Below are 11,808 nucleotides of genomic sequence, written 5' to 3'. Positions count from 1 at the left end.
GAATAGGAAGGTAGGGCAGAGGGTGTGTTACTGTGAACAGTTCAGTGACCGGGTTGTTCTAATCAGAGTCGACAGCAGACCAACACCGACAACGATAGTTCAGGTATACATGCCGACGTCGCAAGCTGAAGATGAACAGATAGAGAAAGTGTATGAGGATATTGAAAGGGTACTGCAGTATGTAAAGTGGGACGAAAATCTAATAGTCATGGGCGACTGGAATGCAGTTGTAAGGGAAGGAGTAGAAGAAAAGGTTACAGGAGAATATGGGCTTGGGACAAGGAATGAAAGAGGAGAAAGACTAATTGAGTTCTGTAACAGGTTTCAGCTAGTAATAGCGAATACCCTGTTCAAGAATCACAAGAGGAGGAGGTATACTTGGAAAAGGCCGGGAGATACGGGAAGATTTCAATTAGATTACATCATGGTCAGACAGTGATTCCGAAATCAGGTACTGGATTGTAAGGCGTACCCAGGAGCAGATATAGACTCAGATCACAATATAGTAGTGATGAAGAGTAGGCTGAAGTTCAAGACATTGGTCAGGAAGAATCAATACGCAAAGAAGTGGGATACGGAAGTACTAAGGAACGACGAGATACGTTTGAAGTTCTCTAACGCTATAGATACAGCAATAAGGAATAGCGCAGTAGGCAGTACAGTTAAAGAGGAATGGAAATCTCTGAAAAGTGCCATCACAGAAGTTGGGAAGGAAAACATAGGTACAAAGAAGGTAGCTGCGAAGAAACCATGGGTAACAGAAGAAATACTTCAGTTGATTGACGAAAGCAGGAAGTACAAACATGTTCCGGGAAAATCAGGAATATAGAAATACAAGTCACTGAGGAATGAAATAAATAGGAAGTGCAGGGAAGTTAAGACGAAATGGCTGCAGGAAAAATGTGAAGACATCGAAAAAGATATGATTGTCGGAAGGACAGACTCAGCATACAGGAAAGTCAAAACAACCTTTGGTGACTTTAAAAGCAACGGTGGTAACATTAAGAGTGCAACGGGAATTCCACTGTTAAATGCAGAGGAGAGAGCAGATAGGTGGAAAGAATACATTGAAAGCCTCTATGAGGGTGAAGATTTGCCTGATGTGATAGAAGAAGAAACAGGAGTCGATTTAGAAGAGATAGGGGATCCAGTATTAGAATCGGAATTTAAAAGAGCTTTGGAGGACTTACGGTCAAATAAGGCAGAAGGGATAGATAACATTCCATCAGAATTTCTAAAATCATTGGGGGAAATGGCAACAAAACGACTATACACGTTGGTGTGTAGAATATATGAGTCTGGCGATATACCATCTGACTTTCAGAAAAGCATCATCCACACAATTCCGAAGACGTCAAGAGCTGACAAGTGCGAGAATTATCGCAGAATCAGCTTAACAGCTCATGCATCGAAGCAGCTTCCAAGAATAATATACAGAAGAATGGAAAAGAAAATTGAGAATGCGCTAGGTGACGATTAGTTTGGCTTTAGGAAAAGTAAAGGGACGAGAGAGGCAATTCTGACGTTATGGCTAAAAATGAAAGCAAGGCTAAAGAAAAATCAAGACACTTTCATAGGATTTGTCGACCTGGAAAAAGCGTTCGACAATATAAAATGGTGCAAGCTGTTCGAGATTCTGAAAAAAGTAGGGGTAAGCTAAAGGGAGAGACGGGTCATATACAATATGTACAACAACCAAGGGGGAATAACAAGAGTGGACGATCAAGAACGAAGTGCTCGTATTAAGAAGGGTGTAAGACAAGGCTGTAGCCTTTCGCCCCTACTCTTCAATCTGTACATCGAGGAAGCAATGATGGAAATAAAAGAAAGGTTCAGGAGTGGAATTAAAATACAAGGTGAAAGGATATCAATGATACGATTCGCTGATGACATTGCTATCCTGATTGAAAGTGAAGAAGAATTAAATGATCTGCTGAGCGGAATTAACAGTCTAATGAGTACACAGTATGGTTTGAGAGTAAATCGGAGAAAGACGAAGGTAATGAGAAGTAGTAGAAATGAGAACAGCGAGAAACTTTACATCAGGATTGATGATCACGAAGTCAATGAAGTTAAGGAATTCTGCTACCTAGGCAGTAAAATAACCAATGACGGATGGAGCAAGGAGGACATCGAAACCAGACTCGCTATGGGAAAAAAGGCATTTCTGGCCAAGAGAAGTCTACTAATATCAAATACCGGACTTAATTTGAGGAAGAAATTTCTGAGGATGTACATCTGTAATACAGCATTGTATGGTAGTGAAACATGGATTGTGGGAAAACCGTAACAGAAGAGAATCGAAGCATTTGAGATGTGGTGCTATAGACGAATGTTGAAAATTAGGTGGACTGATAAGGTAAGGAATGAGGAGGTTCTACACAGAATCGGAGAGGAAAGGAATATGTGGAAAACACTGATAAGGAGAAGGGACAGGATGATAGGACATCTGCTAAGACATGTGGGAATGACTTCCATGGTACTAGAGGGAGCTGTAGAGGGCAAAAACCGTAGAGGAAGACAGTGATTGGAATACGTCAAGCAAATAATTGAGGACGTAGGTTGCAAGTGCTACTCTGAGATGAAGAGGTTAGCACAGGAAAGGAATTCGTGGCGGGCCGCATCAAACCAGTCAGTAGACTCAAGCACCTCTACATCAGCAACGGGAATACCTTCCTGAAAGAATAAGGCAGTTCCCGTCGAAAATTCGGCCGACAGATTAAAAATAGTTCGAAATCCATGGAGAAGGAAACTGGTAAATAGAGCTTCCTCGGGAACACTATATACGCACAGCAGTCATGTACAGGGTGTCAATAATTAAAGTTTCAGTATAAAAAGGCTTTAAGAAGAGAACCACTGAACCACTGCTCAGAATGACGTCAAATTTGAACGGCATATTATTGACGCGGGGGAAGCGCCAAAGGGAAAAAAAACGAATATTTTACAAGTAGTGTCTCAACATAACATATAGGGGTCGACTATAAATGACAGATGACTTGCAATTTGAGTTAGACAATACACCATCCGTACTGTTCAACGCACATCACTGCACAAGCTCGACAATCAACGGTTATGGCACTGTTAAATAGTAAGTCCACTCCCCACGAGAGGATTGTACCACATCGGATGGGAAAAATTGGGTTTTAGGTGTCGAGAGGCTACAAACAGCATAAAAATCAAAATGAAATCGGTTTTTAATCATCCTAGGGTAACAAACCACATAAGAAGCAAAATGACATCGTTTCTTAATCGTCCTGGGCCAAAAACCACACAAAAATCGAAGTGACATCAGTTTCTAATTGTAGAGAGACAGACGTCGGATCAACTGCGTTCCTCCCTCTCCCACACTGCACTAGAGAAGAAACTATCTTTTCGAATTTTGTAATCATTTTCTCCAGTTCCGTAGCCGACTTTGAACCAACGCCCTTCCTTCACATCGTTGAGCGTCTGGAACTTCTGCAGGGCTACTAGAGTCAAGTCACCGTTTTTGTAAAAGAGCTTCACCAGCAGCGCATAATCCTTCATCGAGACAGTCACGTTGTGCGTCTCGGAAGCAAACAGGAACAGCTGTGTGTCGCGCATCTGCTCATGTGCATATTCTGACGCTTACAGCGCTACTTGTCGGTCCAATTTTCGTTAAAAGTTTTTATCCCGTCACGTTTCATCCTGCGACAGTAATATGCTGTTCAAATTTAACGTCATTCTGAACAATGGTTCTCTTTCTACTGCATTTTGAAACTGGAACAGTTATGGATACACTGTACTCGTATAAACTGACGGATCGAGGTCAGACACAGCTCTGATACCACTCGGTTGCGTCAAAAATTCCTTAAACCAAATATCTTCCACCTCAGGAGGAACAATGAATATTCGAACATTGGTATATTCAATGTCTGCATTCGCTGGCAACACCATAGTGACCAAAACATCTCTATGTCTGAACGGAACCTTATTACATATTTTAATAGGAACCTGCCTACTTGAAGGGCATCTACGAATAGCACAACTAACACATAAATCTCATTGTCACAATAGGCGGTAAGCACCTGGTCCAAGGTAACATGAGAAGTATCAACTAACCAGTCATGGATTCCTAAAGATCTGTACTGCACATTACACGTTGATCAAATGAAAAACTCACAGTACCTTTAGTGGAACTCGCTTGGACGACATCAGAAACAACAGGAGTTGCCTAGGCCGCTGTCACACACACACAACGAAGGTCAAACGAGACAACGACCATCACACAAACAATAGCTCAAACATCACTGAAGCTATAAACTCCCAAACACAGGCGACGCTGCGGCGGAGGTGACGAGTAAACCATTACGTGTTCAGTCGGCGCACGAGGTGGAACTGACTAGACCATTTGGACATCAACGGTTGTCCTTAATTTACCTTGAGGTGACAAAAGTCATGGGGTAACGATATGCATACATACAGGTGACGGAAATATAGCGTACACTGGGTATAAAAGGGCAATTTGTACTCAAATAACTCATGTGCAAAGGTGTCCCACTTGATTAAGGCCGCACGACGGGATTTAACAGAGTTTCAAAGTGGAACGGTAGTTGGAGCTAGACGCATTGGACATTCCATTACTGCAATCCTTGGGTAATTCAGTATTCCGATACCCACAGTGTCAAGAGTGTGCCGAGAACGATAAATTTCAGGCATTACCTCTCACCACGGACAAAGCAGTGGCCGATACACTTAACGACTGAGAGCAGCGGCGTTCGTGTAGAGTTGTCAGTGCTAACAGACAAGCAACATTCCGTGAAATAACCCCAGAAATCTTTGTGGGGATGCAACGATGAACGTATCCGTTAGGATAGTAAGGCGAAATCTGGCGTTAATGGGCTATGGCAGCAGACGACCGGTGCGAGTACTTTGCTAACAGCTCCAAAATGCTGTGGGCTTTGTTTTTACATGGAATGGAATGGGTCCTCTGGTTATGTTCATCAACTTAGAAACCATTTGCAGCCGTTCGTGGACTTCATGTTTGCAAACAAAGAGGGAATTTTTATGGATGACAGCGCGCCATGTCACCGGGCAACAATTCTTCAAGACTGGTTTGAAGAATACTCTGGACAATGCGAGCGAATGATTTGGCCACCTAGATCGCCCTACTTGAATCCCATGCAATCTTTATGGGACATAATCGAGACGTCAGTCCATGTACAAAATCCTGCACCGGCAACACTTTCGCAATTATGGCCGGCTATAAGGCAGCATGGTTCAGTATTTCTGCAAGGAACGTCCAACGACTTTTTGAGTCCATGTTACGTCGAGTTGTTGAACTACTCCGGGCAAAAGGGTGTCCGACACAATATTAGGAGGTATGGCTTTCCTCACCTCAACGTACTTGCATAGACTAGAAAATTTGCAATGTCAAAATGATTTTCTTCTTATTCTGTTCATTGGCAAACTTAGTACATACTACGTAATCATATGTTGTGCTGAATGTTGATTGCTGGAATTTTTACTTACATCAGAATTATCCTCACAGAAATAAACACACGTACTGACCATTATCTCGTTTGGATCTCCAAGAACAGTTGCAACCACATTTTGCGCATCTTCTCATTCTGTGGAACACTCAGAAACAATTTTTCAGGAGTTTTTGTACATGCTTTTGTAGAATGTGGTACTACACTCCATTTGTAACTCATTATTCGAAAAGTGAATTTCAAAACAAGATATCACTGTGAATGATCTTCACGACTGTAGGAGCAGCGTGCTAGCCGGGGACGTACAAGTATTGTACGACTCAAATGGACCGATTTAGTTGGCTTTTAAATTATCTGAGTTTGTGTTAAGTTTTTTCTAAGTACTGAAATTCATGAGGGGAAATGTATGTTACGAGCATAAAATGACTCAGTTAACCACTTAACACAATTTCCAGAAAACAGTGACACACGCTATTGCTACGAACATTCAGTGTTCTCAGCACACTTGTGCCATTCTTCGATGGATTTCCGTTCCCCGCACTCTTTCCGCTGGAGTTATTACACCCCTTTGCTCTTCTTTTAGACCTTCCATTCCTCTGTTTTCACCTCGACTGAGTGCAGTAGGCGGTTAAACGTGGATGAGCTCCCTTGGTCGTGAGTGTGCGTCTAAGTCGTTCTAGCAGCGAGTTCGGTGCCTCGGTGCTCTTACAGGAACCACACTGTCTTCCGTAGGCAATGGTATTATGAACCGTCCAACAGTTTTGATTTTACGGCCTCTGGCACGTTTATTTTTGAATGGCCCTAAAAATTTTCCCCCCTTATTCTGTTCGTGTGATAACTCAGAATGTGCTAAAATTTTTCAGAAAGTACCACGTTGTTCTAGAATGTTCTCAGATGTTCCATTATCCTACTGTAGCGGGACACGTTCCAGGTCGGAAGAGTACACAGCAGCATCACCTGTTGAGGAATGACTGCTAGTCAGACACACGCACGGTGCATGTAGTATCGATTAGCGTGCTGTGCGTGTGTACATTGGGGAAGACGCGCGATCTGCCTGAGTTTGACCGAAGAGAGAGTGTGATGGCCTGGAGGCTCGGCACGACCATTTCTGAAACTGTATGTCTTGTGGGATGTTTGAAGAGTGCTGTGGTGAGTGTCTTTAACCCGTGGCGAAACTAAGGTGAAACCACGTCCAGATGGCGTGGGATTGGGCGGCCACCCCTCATTACACATGTCGGTCGTCATAGCCTGGGCAGACTGATAAAACAGGACAGGCAGCGAACTAACATCAGACTTTGATTCTGGGCAGAGTACGTGTGTGTCTGAACGCACAGTACACCGAACACTCCCAACAATAGGCCTCCGCAGTCGATGACTCATGCATGAGCCAATATTAACACCACGATCACGGCAACTATGACTGAAATGGGCATATCACCATCGCGACTGGAAGCTGGCGGAGTGGCAGAGTTTTTTATGGTCTGATGAATCCCGACCCCTTCAGCATGCAGATGGGAGGGCCCGAATCTGTCGTCTTCCGCGGGAATATGAAGAAAAGCTGACTGCAATTCCATTATGCTCTGGATAACTTCCACGTGGCCATCCACGCGTCCAGTAGCGCACGTGCAACGCACCTTGATGGCCAAGGAATACAGTACAGTAGTTGCAGACCACGTACACACCTTCATGGCGACCACGTTTCCCGACAGCAGTGGCATTTTTAAACTAGATATTGTGCCATGTCACAAGGCCAGGAGCGTGCTGGAGTGGTTCGAGGAACGCAGCGGCGAGTCCCAATTGATGTGCTGGCCGTCTAACTTGCTAGATCTGCACCCGATCGAACACATCTGGGATGTGATTGAACATGGCGTCAGTGCTCATCACTCCCTCCCCGGAATTTACAGGAACCAGGTGAGTTGGGCGTCCAGATGTTGTGCTAATTCCCTCCAGCAACCTACCAAGGTTTCACTGCTTCCATACGACTACCGGCTGTTAGGTAGATGGTCGTAATATTCTGGTTGATGGACAATGGCGAAACCCATCTCTCATTATACCGTAGAAACTGATTAGAGTGAATCAAGGAAAGGTGAAAGTTATAGAAAGTGAAATAAGTTAAAGTGAATTGCTTAAGGTTGGTTGGTTGGTTGATTTGGCGGAGCGGACCAAACAGCGAGGTTGTCGGTCCCATCGGGTTAGGGAAGGATGGGGAAGGAGGTCGACCGTGCCCTTTCAAAGGAAACATCCAGGCAATCGCCTGAAGCGATTTAGTGAAATCGCTTAAACCTAAATCAGGATGGCCGGACGCGGGTTTGAACCGTAGTCCTCCCGAATGCGAGTCCAATGTGCTAACCACTGCTCCACCTCACTCGGTTTGCTTAAGGTAATGAACAATGTATTGATATCAGAGGGTTAAGTAAAATTAACACGACGTCAAAACGTAAAAGGGGTTGAGATCTTGCAGTGGTGAACTGAAAAGTAGGTCGAGGAAGGAAAAACAAAGAAATTACACAAGTGAGGAACAAGATACACGTTTAGCTTCATAACAGAATAGAATGAATACACTGAAAGAAAACTTAACAGATGGTGCAACAATATGAAACTTGGGGAAAGGGTCGAGCAAGACACTCAGCAAGCAGATATATAGAAGTTGATGAGGAAACAAGATGAAATAAGTAAAGTTAAATGAGTGAAGTTAGTGAAAGACAGCTGTCTGAGTCGCATGAATGAAAAATTAGGACACGAGGAGTGCAAATCAGCAGAAGCAGAGATTACAGTGTCGCAGGTGAAGCATTCCGTTATGATCCCACTAGAGAATACAACAAACACAAACACATTGACAGTGGCAAAATGGATCAACTGTCGTAGTTTTACAGCGCCAAGAAATCATTAGAGAAATACCAGGAATGTGTTAGCCGAGTGTAAAAATTCGATTAGCACCATCGAAAGCGTCTCCCCATGAATTTTTTCATTATATGATTAAAGACAATCCGGAATCAAAACGTTTCTGTGTACTAAGGGAGCGTACTATGCTTGCTTTCAAAAGACGTCATTTGGTGCTACTTTCATGAGCAGTCAAGAACATCGATTCAGTCTTGTGTATTCGAATGTTCGGGAATGTTTAGAAAGTTTCAGAGTTTTCTTTAACTCTCTCGAATATTTATGAATGTTTTGCAATGACCTCGAATGTTTTGGAATCTTCTTGATGTTCTCTAAAAAAGGAATAAGTGAATGACCGAATATTGTATTTCACATAGCTGTACTGATGAATACTTACGTTGATTTAAGAATACTTAAGAGGAAAAGAATGGTTCAAATGGCTCTGAGCACTATGGGACTTAACTGCTATGGTCATCAGTCCCCTAGAACTTAGAACTACTTAAACCTAACTAACCTAAGGACATCACACACATCCATGCCCGAGGCAGGATTCGAACCTGCGACCGTAGCGGTCACGCGGTACCAGACTGTAGCGCCTAGAACCGCTCGGCCACAACGGCCGGCACTTAAAGAGTAATTTTTAGGGTTCGAGGTTATTTTGTAGCGTGAAATACTAAAAATTTTTAGGATTTTTTTAGTTTTTTTACGGTGTTCTCAAGAAATTTGGAATGTTCTCAGAAAACAAATGAAAATAAAGACCAAGCGATTATATTATATTATATTATATTATTATGTTATATTACATTATATTATTATGTCCCTCCTGCAACTGTATGAGCATATATATTTTTATTCGATTCTTTTTCACTGTTTCTCAGTTACGTATCATGTCTTTGACTATGAATTTAAACTGATAAGATTCACATCAAGCAATGACATGATAGCTGATTAATGTCCAAAATTCTTGTGTACAGAATTACGACGCTATGCTGTGAAGGTTTTGTCTTCTTTCTTCATCAAATAAGATAAAAGAGTGATGCTCAAGCACGCAATAGTCTTCTGTATAAGTTCAGAAAATACAGATTATAATCCTGTAATTCCAACTCATGCTCACGTATTTATCACCTTTTAGGCAACGCGACCAGTTAAGTAAATGTCCGGTCTTTAAATCTTGTTTTGAGTTAGGAATGTTCAATAAATTGAAACATGTTTCATAAAAAATTTATTTCAACAGTTTTCTCTTCAAGATCGATAGTCATACAAAGCATTCTTCATTGTTCATAAAACATTCAACAGTTCTTGATTTCATTTGCTTCTATTTTTCGTGGCATGTTGTTTCCCCTAGTAGCTAGATCGTAATGGTGTCAAAATTTGTCTCCCTTGATTTGCTAAAGTACATAAATGAACGGTAGCCGGAGAATTGAAGGTAAAAGAAATGTATATATTTCTCAGAAAAAATTTAAACCTGAGAATGAGCTTCGCCCTATTTAAGGTGTCCTCATGTCTCTTAGAAAGATCCCTCCAAACAAAGTAACAAAAATTAAATCTTATACAGGTAGATGAAATCTAGTTCTTTGACTGAGATGTAACAATGTGAGAGAGCTGACAAGGATTTCAAAATTGTTGGCGGATCTCTACGAAACATACAGGAAACAGTTGTCTGCCTATCAACTAAGTTCTAAAATTGCTTGTAAATGTAACACAGATGCCAACTAACTATTCGTAACACAACGCGCTTTGTGTAACTATAGTACGTAAAGTAATAAATATTTAGCGGCTGGTATTTATATTCTTTCATACGCATTAAAATATAAAAGATAACAAGTAAAAAGGAGTTGTCAGATAAGCACGTAGAACGTATTCCCTTCAATGATCATAGCTTCGTGATTTATTCTTTTTTTAACCCATGTAACTCCTCATAGCTCTGGAAAAATGAGAAAGTAATTTATTAGTTCTAAATCCATCAACGTTATGTGTTACAATGTTAAAATTTAGCTTAAAGAGTACTCACCTGTTTTGCTACATTCCTTAATTGTTCTGCCATTGCCTGACCCGTTTCCTCCACTAGTTTTGTCAGGAATCCATTAGGGTTTTTCAGCAGAATATGAGGATGGTCATATTCCTGGAAAAAGAAATCGTTGCTATACTGCAGGAGATTTATGTAGATACTTTGCTTAACACGACGCACATAAAAACTAATATACACTCAGAGTACCACTGGTCCATGTACAAAAATACATAAATATAATTGTAAAATTGCAAGTTTTAATTGTGTTGCTTGACTGCTCAGTATATGCCCGCACATATATCGTAAAATCTGTCTTCATCCCTAGTCGTTTCTCCGGTCTTCTCTGGCAATTAGCGTGACTTGCACTCCTGAAAATGCTTGGTGTATGCGGTGGAGCTACACCTTGTTTGAGATTCCACATAAAACTATTGGTTACCGCTAAACTGCCAGGATGAAGGATGGATACCGAGGCCAGAGGAGACGAGCCACTGGCCCATTTGTAAAAAGCCTTGGAGAGCAGTCGGCCACATTGAAGGAAGCGATCCGGAAAATCGCCTGAAAAGGTTTCGGTAAACCACGGGAACCGCACTCAAAATGACTCGACGCTGATTGGAGCCGCGTAAAGCACATTGTGAGGACTCCTAGCAGTTATTTACATATTTGACGAAAGATTGGGAGTAATGTGCTTCCTTGGGGTTTAGGAAATTTGATATCGCGGGTACTACATCTTTTGTTTAAATCGAAATATACGATTCTGTTAGTGTTATGTTGAATTCGTGATGGAAGACATTGGAGATACTATTTGTCAGTTTTATGGTTGGTATCCTTTACATATATACTTGTCTATTTACATAAAAATAATACACTACCTGTAACAACTGAAGAGGAAAAACGTGTATGAACTGCCAAAAACATCGCTACCTTTCACGCTTTGAGGAGCTGCTGGTAAGAGTATTCCTGTGACTACACGTAAACAACGAATCTAACGAAACGAGCAGATTTTGCACTTTATACATCTAACTATCCTAACATAAGCTATATTCCAGTGTCAAATTCGTGTTCCAATTTCCTCAATACTTAGATAACAAGACAGAAATAACAAATTAGAATCATGTGAATGACACGATACTCATGTCTCTCCCACAAACATACAGTACGTATCTTACTGTTTTTGCCACATAAAACATATTTTCAACCAATCAAAAAGGCAAAGTGAAATCAACAGAAAAAGGAAACAAGATTATTAAATCTGAAGACTCTAAAGGTAGTCTCCCGAATTATACCGGGGTCGTTTTTCTCATTTCTGGTTTTCTCATTTCTGTCTGTAGCTAAGAGGTAAAACAGTCCTGCTCGTTGGAATATGAGTGTAATAGATCCAGTTCATTTCGATTTCTGTATCAGAGGTCATCATGAAAGCGACATGTACAGCGCCTTCTCAAACGGTTGAATAATTAAACTAGAGAATTGTAAATG

General features: G+C 41.5%; 1 protein-coding gene across 1 annotated transcript in view; it reads right to left on the bottom strand.

Annotated features, from left to right (window-relative positions):
- Positions 1–10,215: 10,215 nt before the first annotated feature.
- LOC124594074 (ATP-binding cassette sub-family C member 4-like) overlaps positions 10,216–11,808 on the bottom strand; it is a 296,842-nt gene continuing 295,249 nt past the window's right edge. The window contains exons 24-25 of the mRNA XM_047132424.1: positions 10,339–10,449; positions 10,216–10,251 (exon numbers count right to left, since the gene is read on the bottom strand). Of these exons, the coding sequence (XP_046988380.1) occupies positions 10,216–10,251; positions 10,339–10,449 (147 nt within the window). The remainder of the gene's footprint in view (positions 10,252–10,338; positions 10,450–11,808) is intronic.

The sequence above is a fragment of the Schistocerca americana genome, chromosome 2 (assembly GCF_021461395.2).
Source record: "Schistocerca americana isolate TAMUIC-IGC-003095 chromosome 2, iqSchAmer2.1, whole genome shotgun sequence".
NCBI classification, from domain to species: domain Eukaryota; kingdom Metazoa; phylum Arthropoda; class Insecta; order Orthoptera; family Acrididae; genus Schistocerca; species Schistocerca americana.
The sequence above is the reverse complement of the archived record's forward strand: the minus strand, read 5'-3'. Positions and strand labels throughout refer to the sequence as shown.